The 12,731-nt window shown below is 39.4% G+C and overlaps 1 protein-coding gene across 1 annotated transcript; it reads right to left on the bottom strand.

Annotated features, from left to right (window-relative positions):
• Positions 1 to 4,184: 4,184 nt before the first annotated feature.
• LOC138878577 (protein HYPER-SENSITIVITY-RELATED 4-like) lies at positions 4,185 to 4,676 on the bottom strand. The gene has a single exon (XM_070158269.1). The coding sequence runs from the start codon at positions 4,674 to 4,676 to the stop codon at positions 4,185 to 4,187; it is 492 nt and encodes a 163-aa protein (XP_070014370.1).
• Between the last annotated feature and the right edge of the window lie 8,055 nt (positions 4,677 to 12,731).

Genomic DNA, 12,731 nt, shown 5'->3' with positions numbered 1-12,731 from the left:
GGAATATCCAACCTGACACAGCCCTAACCGGTATAAAATACAACTAAGTTCTAAAATAGGCTAAATACAAACTAATGAATGAAGAGAGAGAAAAGCAGTGCTGCGAGCACTGGCAGCTACCTTGCTAAACTCCGATAACTCTGCCTCCGATTAGCCAAAACCCGCTACCGGGTGCATAAATACCTGAATCTGCACGCAAGGTGTAGGGAGTAAAGTGAGTACTCCAATTCAGTGAGTAATAATCATAACTAAAGTCTGAATGGTAAGAAATCACGTAAAACATATCAGGATGTTGTATAGAAGCAGTTCAAAACCAGTAAGAAAGCAGTGAAGCTGTAAAATCTCTTTAAACATCTTAGCTCAGTTTAAACTTCTTTGAAAATGACTTTCTCAACAGTTGAATAAATAAATGCAAAACAGTTAGCGCTGATAAGCACGGAAATCCCCTCCTCGGGCGCAAATACACAATTAAACAAGTACATGACAAGCAAATAAGAAAGACAAGCACATAAGGTTCGCCCCTCGGGCAATATCTCAGAACAATACCAGCCCCTCGGGCTATATCTCACATCACAATGGGTACCCGCGCTCACTAAGGGTGTGCAGACTCCGGGAAGGGCCCCTTACGGCCCAAGCACAATATCAAGCCATCTCGTGGCATCAAATCTAGGCCCTCGGCCTCATATCAATCACAAGCCACCTCGTGGTGTACATATCTCAGGCTCTCGGCCTCATAATCATATCAGTATATCATTGTTGCGGCGTGCAGCCTGACCCAAAAGATATTCTCACAACACAGTCCCTTGGCTTTACTCAGTCAAAAATCACATAAGCCACTCAGGCAATAGTAAAACATGATGCTCAGCCCAAAATATTATTCGAAATATCATTTACAGTGTTAAAGGAAGTATACTTGGCTAAGTTTTGAAAACAATGAAAAATAATATGACTGAGTTCAAGTATAAAATCAAAACAGTGAGGAAATATCAACAACAATTCCCGAAGGGTTCAAATAGCTGGCACTAGGCCCAAATATGGCATTTAGCCCAAATAATGATCATAGCAATTAGTTTTCAATCAAATACGCGGTAAAATCATCAATCGGGGACCAAGTCACAATCCTCAATAGTGTACGACCCCACGCTCGTCATCAAGCGTGTGTCTCGCCTCAATATAGCATTACGATGTGCAATCCGGGTTTCAAACCCTCAGAACATCATTTACAATCATTACTCACCTCGAACCGGCTAAATCTCTAGCTTGCGATGCCTTTGCCTCTCAAATCGGCTTCCACGCGCGTCGAATCTATCCAAAATCAGAACGGATACGTCACAATATGCCAAGGGAACAAAGCCCAAGCGAAAACAATCGAAAAATACCAAAAATCCCGAAATTAGCAAAAACCCGAGCCCCATGCCCACTTCTAGAAACTCAGAAATTTTCACATCATTAGATTCCTTATCTCCCCACGAGTTCATACATATCAAAAGTACTCAAATCCGACACAAAATGGTCCTCCAAATCCCCAATCAAAAGTTCAAAATTCCAATCCCTAGTTCTTCCATTTTTAGCTTAAGTTTCCATGATTTCTTAGGTGAATTTCACAATAGAATCGAGTTTTAGGTCCGAAATTCTTACCTCCAAACGTTTCCCTTTGAATCCCTCTTCAATCTCCTTCAAAAATCTCTCAAAATGAGCAGCTATGGGTGAAAATAGACCCACATTCACGAACAAGACGACTTAAAAACATTCTTCCCATGCCTGCTTTTCCTTCATCGCGATCAAGACAATTCCCTCGCGATCGCGAAGAACAAATTTTAAACTCCTCAAAATAACCCTACGCGATCGCGACATAGCCTACGCAAACGCGATGCTTCTTCCTTCAACACCTTAACGCGAAGCTCCCTTACGCGAACACGATGAACAAAAGACCCTGGGCCCCTCATACCAAGTTACTCTACGCGATCGCGAGTGCCCTCTCGCGAACGCGATACACAGAACCCCAGCCTTCCGCGAACGCGAAGCCTCTCACGCGAACGCGAAGGCTTAAATCTGACCTTCCTCAATTCCTTCTACGCGATCGCAATACATCCTACGCGATTGCGAAGGGCAAATTTCTCTGCAACCTGAACCTGCATTTTTTGCAATCTTTTAAGGCACAAAATGGTCCGATTGACCATCCGAAACTCACCCGAGGCCCCCGGGACCTCAACCAAAGACATCAACACATCCTAAAACCTTATTCAAACTTGTTCTAATCTTCAAAACACCTCAAACAACATCAAATCACCGAAAACACATTGGATTCAAGCCTAAGTTTCTAAAATCTTCCAAAATACGCTTTTGATAAAAAACTCAACCAAACCACGTCCGAATGACCTGAAATTTTACACACATATCCCAAATGACACAACGAAACTATTGCAGCTCTCAGAATTTCATTCCGACATCTATATCAAAATCTCACCTATCAACCAGAAAACGCCGAAATCTCAATTTCGCCAATTCAAGTCTAAACCTTCCACGGACTTCCAAAATGCATTCCAATCATGCTCCTAAGTCCCAAATCACCTAACAGTGCTAACAAATCATAAAAATTCTGATCCAAGATCATATACAAACAAGTCAAACCTTGGTCAAACCTTTCAAATTTTAAGCTTTAAACTTGGAATTGTTCTTCCAATTTCATTCCGTTTACCCTAAAAACCAAAACCAACGATTAATATAAGTCATAATACATCACACGGGGCAAGTCATGTCCGAGAACTGGCAAGAAAAGTGCAAAATCTCAAAACGACCGGTTGGGCCGTTACAGCTAACAAACCTACAGAACTTTATCAGACTACCGGTACAAAGAGGGAGGAACTCTCAACTACTCCCTAGCCGACCACTCTAATGCTCGATCTCCACATGTTCCTATTAAGAGCCATGTCCTCAGAAATTTGAAGCCACACCATGTCCTGCCTGATTATACAGGGTATGTTTTTGTTATTTGGTCATATATAATATATGAAATAGAAAAAAAATTATTTAAAAGATATTTTAGCAAAATTACTCATGAATCAGATTTGCTAAAAATCAACTCAACTTTAGTTTGGCAAAGACAAGTTGGCGGTTAGTAACCGACCTAACCTTGGGCGATTTGGGCATATTAAATGAGTTTGGGCTTAAATCTCTATCCCAACGTAAAAGTAGTGGAAATGACACCATATAACCACTTTTAAGCATGTTATTTAAAATATATTCATAGTTTACAATATATTTAAAGATTAACAATTTCGCTCAAACTTCATGACACAACGTCCTGAAGTTTAAACTTTGACACTGTGTCCTAAAGTTTGAAAATTATATCCAAGAATTCGAATCTTATGTCCTACTCCCTCCGTTCACTTTTACTTGGCATGTATACTAAAAATAGATTTTCATTTTTACTTGTCATTTTACGCATATCAAGAGAAGACAATTTTTTTTCCTATTATACCCATAGTATTTATTACTCATTTCAAATCATTTTTTCAAATCCAATCAAATATGCATTAATTAATATTGGTATTATGGTAAATTATGTACCTCATTTATTATTTTTTAAGGGGCGTGAAAAGTCAAACCTGCCAAGTAAAAGTGAACGGAGGGAGTAAATTTTTTAAATTACCAGTTTAAAAATTCAAAACATTTAGTCCCAAATTTCAAATTACCAGCTCAAAAATTCAGGACACTAAGTACCGTTATAAAACATGCAACACATTTGTCCTTGCGATTGAGAAATGATTACTTGCGTTCTTTTCACTAATAGAGCAATTAAAAAAAATACAAAAAAGTAAAACTTTGCCCATCAAATTTGCGAAATATTAACTTTTGCGCGCAATAGAATAATTTAGATAATATTTGCCCTTTTTCAGTAAAGGCTACATTTTGAACCTCAATTTTTGCATATTGAAACCACAAAATGATATTTGACAATTAATTAAATCTTCTCTTATTTGCTACCTTCTCCTTAATTAATACTTGGCAGAGAAGATACTTTAACATATTAAGATAATATCTTAGATGAAAAATTAGAAGTACACGTGCGGATATAGCTTTGAAGTTGCTGGAATTTGATTAAGATTTACTGGCTCCCACATATACGTAAACAAATTCATACATGTTTTCATCATCCAGTGTGAAAACTTGATTATCTTAATTTATTGTTTTCGCAATATTTTTGCTTCTTTCATAATGTAAGGCAAATAAGAGTGAAGAGCAAGGTCCATGTGTTTCTTGTGAAAAGTGAGCTTAAAGCACTTCCCCTCAGATCTTAGAATGGAATTCATGTCTCTAGGATTATCAAAGCATTTAAATTCTAGCCAAATCCACTTAAATTTATTCCCATCATAAAAATCTTTCACCTTCTCATTGTGTTCCAGTGTGACTTTGAAATTCCTCTTCTCCTCAGTTTTACTTACTTTGAGCCTACATTTTTTGCCAGACAACTTGTTGCCCAAATAGATTTCAACAGCTTCATAAATTTCGTTGTTGATTTGGCCATCAAATTCGTCAATTACCATTGTGACCTTATTTGAAAATTCATCAAATTTTTCTTTAAGTATAGAAAAGAGAAGTCTTGACTCATGGACTGCTTTAGGGAGTAACATGGCTGTTGCAGCAACCGAGCTTACTGTGGCAAAAAACACCATAGCTAGTGCCTAGTGAGTGTTTGAGATTTTGCTATACTATTATTAGTGTCTTCACATATTGTGTGTGAAAACACTAATCCCTTCGTCCCAATTTATATGACACTCTGAAAACACAGTTTAATTTTGAATTTTCTATTTTACCCATAATGAGTTGATATATAACTACACAAATTTGATTTTATGATATGTTTCAGATTATAAATTTAAAAAATCTTCGTTTTTTTAAACTTTGTGCTTAATCAAATATCCTCGTATAAATTGAGACGGAGGAAGTATTAATAAGAAAAAGATTGATTCTTGATTTGCCTTTCTTTGCAAGTTGGTTTTTGTTCTCATCTACGAGAGGGGAAATAGAGCATGAGTCTTTGCTTAATGCATCCAATCACAATTGAGGAACATGCTAAATGATGTTGGGTATATTTTATATTTTTTGATATTAATTACCTCATGTTTTTACTAATTTTTTAATATGAATTAGTGCTAAATTTGCCCAAATGAGCTTAATTAATAATTTTACACTGATTTATTATTAATTGAATAATGTAGTGGTGCTTTGAAATAATTGGAATGGTAAAGAAACAAAATGCAAGAAGACGAAGCCATCAGCTGTCAATGACATTTCAATGGGAATTGTACCTACTATATATACGGATTCACTTAAAATTTTAAGGCATCTTTTACACACGACGGCAAAAATCACGGCTTGGAGCACTTTAGAGGCTTCGACACCGCAAGTTTTTTCTATTCCCCTTTTTATTCTTTAATTTTTATAATTTCTATAAGAAAAGAAGTTACCGGTACTAGAAAATTTGGAATTTTTTTTTATGTATACCTGCGAATGTCTTCAAGAATCTCGTACCAATCTTTATGAGCTGTGATAAATGTATATTAAACGTTTGGTGCCCCCACGACCGTCAAATCCTGAATCCGCCTTTGCTTGAACTTACGATTATTGATTTTCTCATAGATTTATTTATTCATTCTTGTGTTTGATTAGTTGATTATATAACCAACAATTGAATACAAGCTTTGTTCATCCGTAAAACGGTATAGTTAAATTTGTTACGTGGTTTATAGGCAAGCGAATTAATTTGATCCAAAAATTATAAAGAAATAAGATTAAAAATGAGACTTAGCAATTGAAATTGAAGAAGATGACAAGCCTGGTTCCAGCGCAATGTCTCCAAGAACAAAAATGAAAGCAATGATAAAGAGCAAGTAAAGTTGTTTAATTGAGAGCAAAAATAAAGTATAGCATATGTTTTGCAAGAATTTTTGTGTGTTGCAATAATTGTTGAGCCTGCTATTTATAGTTATACCTAGGAAAATAAAATTCTAGGATTAAGCCCCACTTAAATGATAATAAAAGAGTCATTGATGAATATGTAACGGCATGCCATGAATGCAAATATTCCCTACAACGATCGCTCATTTAATGTTAGAGGATATTCCTTCATTGAATGGTATCCAATGGCAAACCCTTGATCTCCTCCAGTTAAATATGATCCCTTCGGGATTTACCCGACGTCGATCACACTCGCTGTGTCCGGTATTGGTCATTGCCTGACTTATCTTTTTCTTGCCTTTCGGTTCCACATGTCATGCTATCATTCGACCATATGTTATAAACCAATTTTACCCTATACAATCTATGTATCTTGAATTGAACTTAAAAATAGGAATTCTTGATTGCAATATGATTGAATATGGCAAATTTTTGAACTAGGCATGAGAGAATGAATTCGCAGTTATGATATAGATATATCTAATTGTCTTGCTTAATTATTTTGCTAGAGTTATTAATGTATTTTTATGAATTCTAATTTCATAGGCATATAGGAGTTAGTAGGGGTATTCAAACCGAAGCGTAAAACAGCACCAAATCGAAAAGTCAAATCAAACCGATTAAAAGTCCGATTAAGTTTGTTTGATTTGTTTGGTACTGAGTAAAAAATTCGAACCATACCGAATATAAATATATAGTATTTATATATACTTTTAAGACTTTATATAGATTCTTTTTAAAATATCTAAAAATGTTTGTGATTATCTCATGGGATATAGTATTTAATAAAAAATGAAGTCCATCCATTTTTTATTTACTTTAAATAATGGTTTGTGTCATCATTTTTTTAATCAAGTATTATTGAATTGTGTCAATCTCTTTATTATTTCATATTCACATGTCAAGATCTATACTCTAATATTTTTTCTGACACGACCCCGGTTCGTCCTCCGTGAACCATCGTGACAACACCTAGTCTCTATGACTAGATAAGCCTAATTTGCGGAAGAAAAACCAAAATTTTGTGGAAGCAAATAATTTAAAACAGAAATAAAGCAGTAACAGTATTTAAATGTGTCGCTCGGCATACACCATGTTTAATTCTCACTACCAAAACATAAATCCAAGACCCGAAAACCCACGAATCACAAGCTAAGATCAATACTACATGGCTTTAACTCCGAAATGTCTAATAAGAACAAAAAAATACAGAAGGGCTAAATACTAAAAGCAAAAATAGAAAGGGACTTCTCGGTTTGCGGACGCGGAAGATGTACCTCGAAGTCTCTAGAGCAGTCGCCTCCTCAAGGATGATAGGCCTGAGTAGTGGTACCTGGATCTGCACATAAAAAACATGCGCAAAAAGGCATGAGTACACCACAACGGTACTCAGTAAGTGCCAAGCCTAACCTCCGTTGGGTAGTGACGAGGAAGGTCAAGGCCCTACAGAGGTTAAATAAAATATAAAGATGACAGGATAAGATAAGCAGTGCAATTGAGAATCTACAGTAAGAATCTATACAGAATAATAAGAGTACAATAATGGAAACAGAGATAAAGGCAAACCACAAGGAAGTACCACTCATAACAAGGATGATAACCGAGGATCTCTTGGTATCCCGAGGATCTCTTGGTATCATCAATATATGTTAGGGATATCTTGGTATCCTCAATATATGCTAGGGATCTCTTGGTATCCTCAATATATGCTAGGGATCTCTTGTATCAAGAGGATCTCTTGGTATCCTCAATATATACTAGGGATCTCTTGGTATCCTCAATATATGTGCCAGGGATCTCTTGATATCCCGCACCTCAGTTCAGATCATAAATACGTACAGGGGATCTCCCGGGATGCCATCCTATTGTCCCAAAGTAAAAACACACAACAGTAACATAAGAATACCCCATTTAAGCTAAATTTTGTGCCAAGTAAACAGTTAATTCTAGCCTAACATGCTTCATGTAATGCAACTAAGGCAGTTTAAGCAAATAGGCAATTAAGTCAACTAAACATGCTTTTCAAAACTAGCAACAAGCTAAATTCACAAGTAGAATAAAACAGGAAGATGAACTCAATTGAAATACTTAAGGAAAAAATTGGATTTTCAACAATTAGCTCAAGTACGCGCTCATCACCTCACGTACAAGGTGTTTCAATTATCAAATATATCATATGCTAAGGGGAAGGTCCCCACACAAGGTTAGACAAGCCACTTACCTCGAACCAGCTCAAATCAATCTGAAACCACGCTCTTGCCACGAGTACTCGACTCCAAATGGCCAAATCTATTCAATTCAATTTCATAATGTAAATAACACTTCAAGTAACTAATTTTTACAAACACATTTTAAGCTAATACGCGAAATTAGGTAAAATGACCAAAATGCCCCTCGGGCCCACATCTCTGAATTGGGTAAAATTTATAGTTTCAGAATCCTCACACTCTCACGAGTCTAACGATACCAAAATCATCCAAATCTGATGTCAAATCCCCAATCAAAACTCAAATTCTTGGTCTAAGAACTTTTCCCCAATTTTCATACAAATTCCGAAATTAAAGGATGAATTCATGTTTAGATTAATGTGTTACAAGCAAAAATGAGTCTAGAATCGTTACCCAATCGATATCTCTGAAAATCCCTCAAAATCTCGCTCAAATCCGAGCTCCTAAGCTTAAGTTTTGATAAAAATGGCTAAACTCTCGATTTTGAAATCTTATATCTGCCCAGGCGCGTTCTTCTTCGCGAACGCGAGGCTACTATCGCGAACTCGATGCACAAAAGTCTTGTTGGCCAAATTACTCTATCGCAATTGCGAGGTCCACTCGCGAACGCGTAGCTTACACGGGTAGACCCTATGCGAACGCGAGGACCATGTCGCGAACGCAAGGACTATGTCGCGAACGCGAAGACCAACGGGTCCTTACCTTCGCGAACGCGGGACAGCATCGCGAATGCGAAGCACATTTTAGCTGCTTCACCCAGATGCTCTACGCAAACGCGAGACCCTCTCGCGAACGCAAGACCCTCTGGCAAATGCGATGAATTTTTTCTGTGCAATAGAACAGCAGAAAATCTGTTGTCTTTCCAAGTCCAAAAGTGGTCCATTGAGCATCCGAAACACCCCGAGGCCCTCGGGACCTCAACCAAACCTTCCAACCAATCCTAAAACATCATTCAAACTTGTTCCAACCTTCGAAACACTTAAAACAACATCAAAACACCTATTTTTCATCGGATTCTAGCCTGAATTCCAAAAACTCTAAAAACACACTTTCGATCAGAAAGTCTATCAAACCTCATACAAATGACCTGAAATTTTGCACACACATCACATTCAACACTACGGAGCTACTCCAACTTCTGGAATTCCATTCCGACCCTCGGATCAAAATCTCACTATTGGACCAGAAACTTCAAAAATTCAACTTTCGGCATTTCAAGCCTAAATTAGCTACGGACCTCCAAAACACAATCCGAACACGCCCCTAAGCCCGAAATCACCCAACGGAGCTAACAGAACCATCAGATTTCCATTTTGAGGCCATTTTCACACTGTTCCAACTACGGTCCAACACTTAAGCTCTCATTTAGGGACTAAGTGTCCCAAAACTCTCTGAAACTCGACACCGAACATCCCGGCAAATCAAAATAGCAGAATTAAATTGGGGGAATGCAGTTAATAGAGGATTGGGGCATTAATTCTTAAGATGACCGACCGTGTTGTCACATCCTCCTACACTTAAACATTCGTTCGTCCTCGAACAAGCATAGAGACATACCTGAAGAAGTGAAAAGATGAGGGTAACGGCTGTGCATATCCTGCTCGATCTCCCAGGTCGCCTCCTCGACCGGCTGGCCCCGCCACTGAACCTTTACTGAAGCAATGTTCTTTGACCTCAGCTTTCTAACCTGCCTGTCCAATATTTCCACTGACTCCTCAACATAAGATAGATCCTTGTCCAATTGGACTGAACTAAAATCCAACACGTGCAACGGATCACTGTAATACCTCCGGAGCATCGAAAAATGGAATACTGGATGAACTCCGGCCAAGCTGGGAGGTAAGGCAAGATCATAAGCAACCTCCCCAACACGCCTCAATATCTCAAAAGGGCCAATAAATCTCGGACTTAACTTTCCTTTCTTCCCGAATCTCATAATGCCCTTCATAGGCGAAACCCGAAGCAGAACCCGCTCTTCAACCATATAGGAAACATCACGAACCTTCCGATCCGCGTAACTCTTCTACCCGGACTGGGCTGTGCGGAGTTTATCCTAAATCACGTTAACCTTCTCCAATGCATCCTGAACTAAGTCTATGCCCAATAATCTGGCCTCACCCGACTCAAACCAACCCATCGGAGATCTGCACCGCCTACCGTATAAAGCCTTATACGATGCAATCTGAATGCTGGACTGATAGTTGTTGTTGTAAGCAAACTCCGCCAATGGCAAGAACTGATCCCAAGACCCTCCAAACTCAATCACACAAGCACGGAGCATATCCTCAAGAATCTGAATAGTACGCTCGGACTGTCCGTCTGTCTGAGGGTGAAATGATGTACTCAACTCCACCCGAGTACCCAACTCATGCTAAACGGCCCTCCAGAACCGTGATGTGAACTAAGTACCTCTATATAAAATGATAGACACTGGAATACCATGCAGACAAACAATCTCCCGGATATAAATCTCCGCCAACCGCTCCGAGGAATAAGTAGTACACACAGGAATGAAATGAGAGGACTTGGTCAGCCGATCCACAATCACCTAAATAGTATCAAACTTCCTCAAAGTCCATGATGATTCGCTCCTACTTCTACTCCGGAATCTCTATCTGCTGAAGCAACCCACCCGGTCTCTGGTGCTCATACTTCACCTGCTGATAATTGAGACACCGAGCTACGAATCCAACTATATCTTTCTTCATCCGCCTCCACCAATAGTGTTGCCTCAAATCTTGATACATCTTTACGGCACCCGGATGGATGGAATACCGCGAGCTATGGGCCTCCTCCAGAATCAACTCCCGAAGCCCATCAACATTGGGTACGCAAACCCGACCCTTTATCCTCAATACCCCATCATCGCCAATAGTCACATCTCTGGCATCACCGTGCTGAACTTTGTCCTTGAGGATAAGCAAATGAGGGTCATCATACTGTCGCTCCCTGATACGATCAAATAAGGAAGACCGAGAAACCACGCAAGCTAGAACCCAACTGGGCTCTAAAAGATCTAATCTCACAAACTGGTTGGCTAAGACCTGACCATCCATCTCCATAGGCCACTCCGATGCTGGTAAATATGCCAAACTCCCCAAACTCTCCGTCCGGTGACTCAAGGCATCAACCACTATATTGGCCTTGCCCGGGTGATACAAAATGGTGATATCATAGTCCTTCAGCAACTCTAAACACCTCCTCTGGCGCAAATTTAGATCCTTTTGCTTGAACAAGTGTTGCAAGCTCCGATGGTCAGTATAAATCTCACAAGGAACAAAATATAAGTAATGGCGCCAACTCTTCAGGGCGTGAACAATGGCAGCTAACTCAAGGTCATGAACAGGGTAGTTCTTCTCATGTATCTTCAATTGTCTAGACGTGTAGGAAATCGCCCTACCATTTTGTATCAACACCGCTCCGAGGCTAACCCTTAAGGCATCACAATAGACTGTATAAGACCCCGAACCTGTAGGCAATATCAAAATTAGGGATGTGGTCAAAGTTTTCTTGAGCTTTTGAAAGCTCGCCTCACACTCTTCTGTCTGTAAGCACGTGATTTTTGCTCCACGAGCAATCACTCCAAAAGAAATCAAAAATAATAAATGGCATCGCGGTACAATTTTCACGGGACATGTGCTGCTAGTCATTTGTGGTTCGGCCCGTGTTGCAATTAATCTTACAAAAAATACAAAAAATAAGAACGTCGTGTGTAATCAGGCCGTAGTCCGGTTTTAAGAGAAAATTCACAAAAAATATGCAGCTTTTACTCTAGGCTGTGATTTAACCATTTTTAAAAATTCTAATATGTGTGTTTATTGTTGTAGGTGTTACCCAATATGTGTGTAGGTTCATTTTAATTATTTGCATTGTTTTTAGGAATTTTTGGTTAATTTGTTGAAATTAAAAAAGGAAAGGAATCGGTTTGGACCCCAAATGAGGCCCAAAGCCAATGCAAGACCAAGCCCAACCCAGGCTGCCCCAGCAGGACCCCAAACGACATCGTATCAATACCCCTGTTAGAACCGTTGATCTGATTCAAATGGACGGTCTTGATCAGACTGCTCGTTTACCCAAACGACGCCGTTTCAGGAAGGATGATCTAAGCCGTCCAACCCCATTGATCCAACGGATCCAGGCCCTCCTCTAAACCCGTCAACATGACCCGATCCAATCCCCTACCCGGTCTTAACCCACTATCAGCCCCCGAATGACGTCGTCTCTCTTCAATGAGTAGATCCTGGCCCTGGATCTCACTTGATCCAACGGCCAGGATCTAAACCCTCAATACATATATAAACCTAACCCCTTACCCCCACGCCCCAAGCCACACCCCCCTTCAGCCACTGTTCACCATCTTCCCCAGGACCCCTTTCCTCTCAAACCCTAGCAGCCTAGGTTTTCCCCCCGTGAGCCCGGTAACCACAGTTCCGATGACCACCAAAATAACATCCCCGATGCACCCAACCACCCTGAACATGAATCCGTTAACCGTTCACCTCGAATCAACCCGTAGCTTCTCGAATCTTCAAACGAAGATTC

Source organism: Nicotiana sylvestris, chromosome 9, assembly GCF_000393655.2.
Source record: "Nicotiana sylvestris chromosome 9, ASM39365v2, whole genome shotgun sequence".
Lineage (NCBI taxonomy): Eukaryota > Viridiplantae > Streptophyta > Magnoliopsida > Solanales > Solanaceae > Nicotiana > Nicotiana sylvestris.
This window is presented reverse-complemented; position numbering and strand designations above follow the sequence as displayed.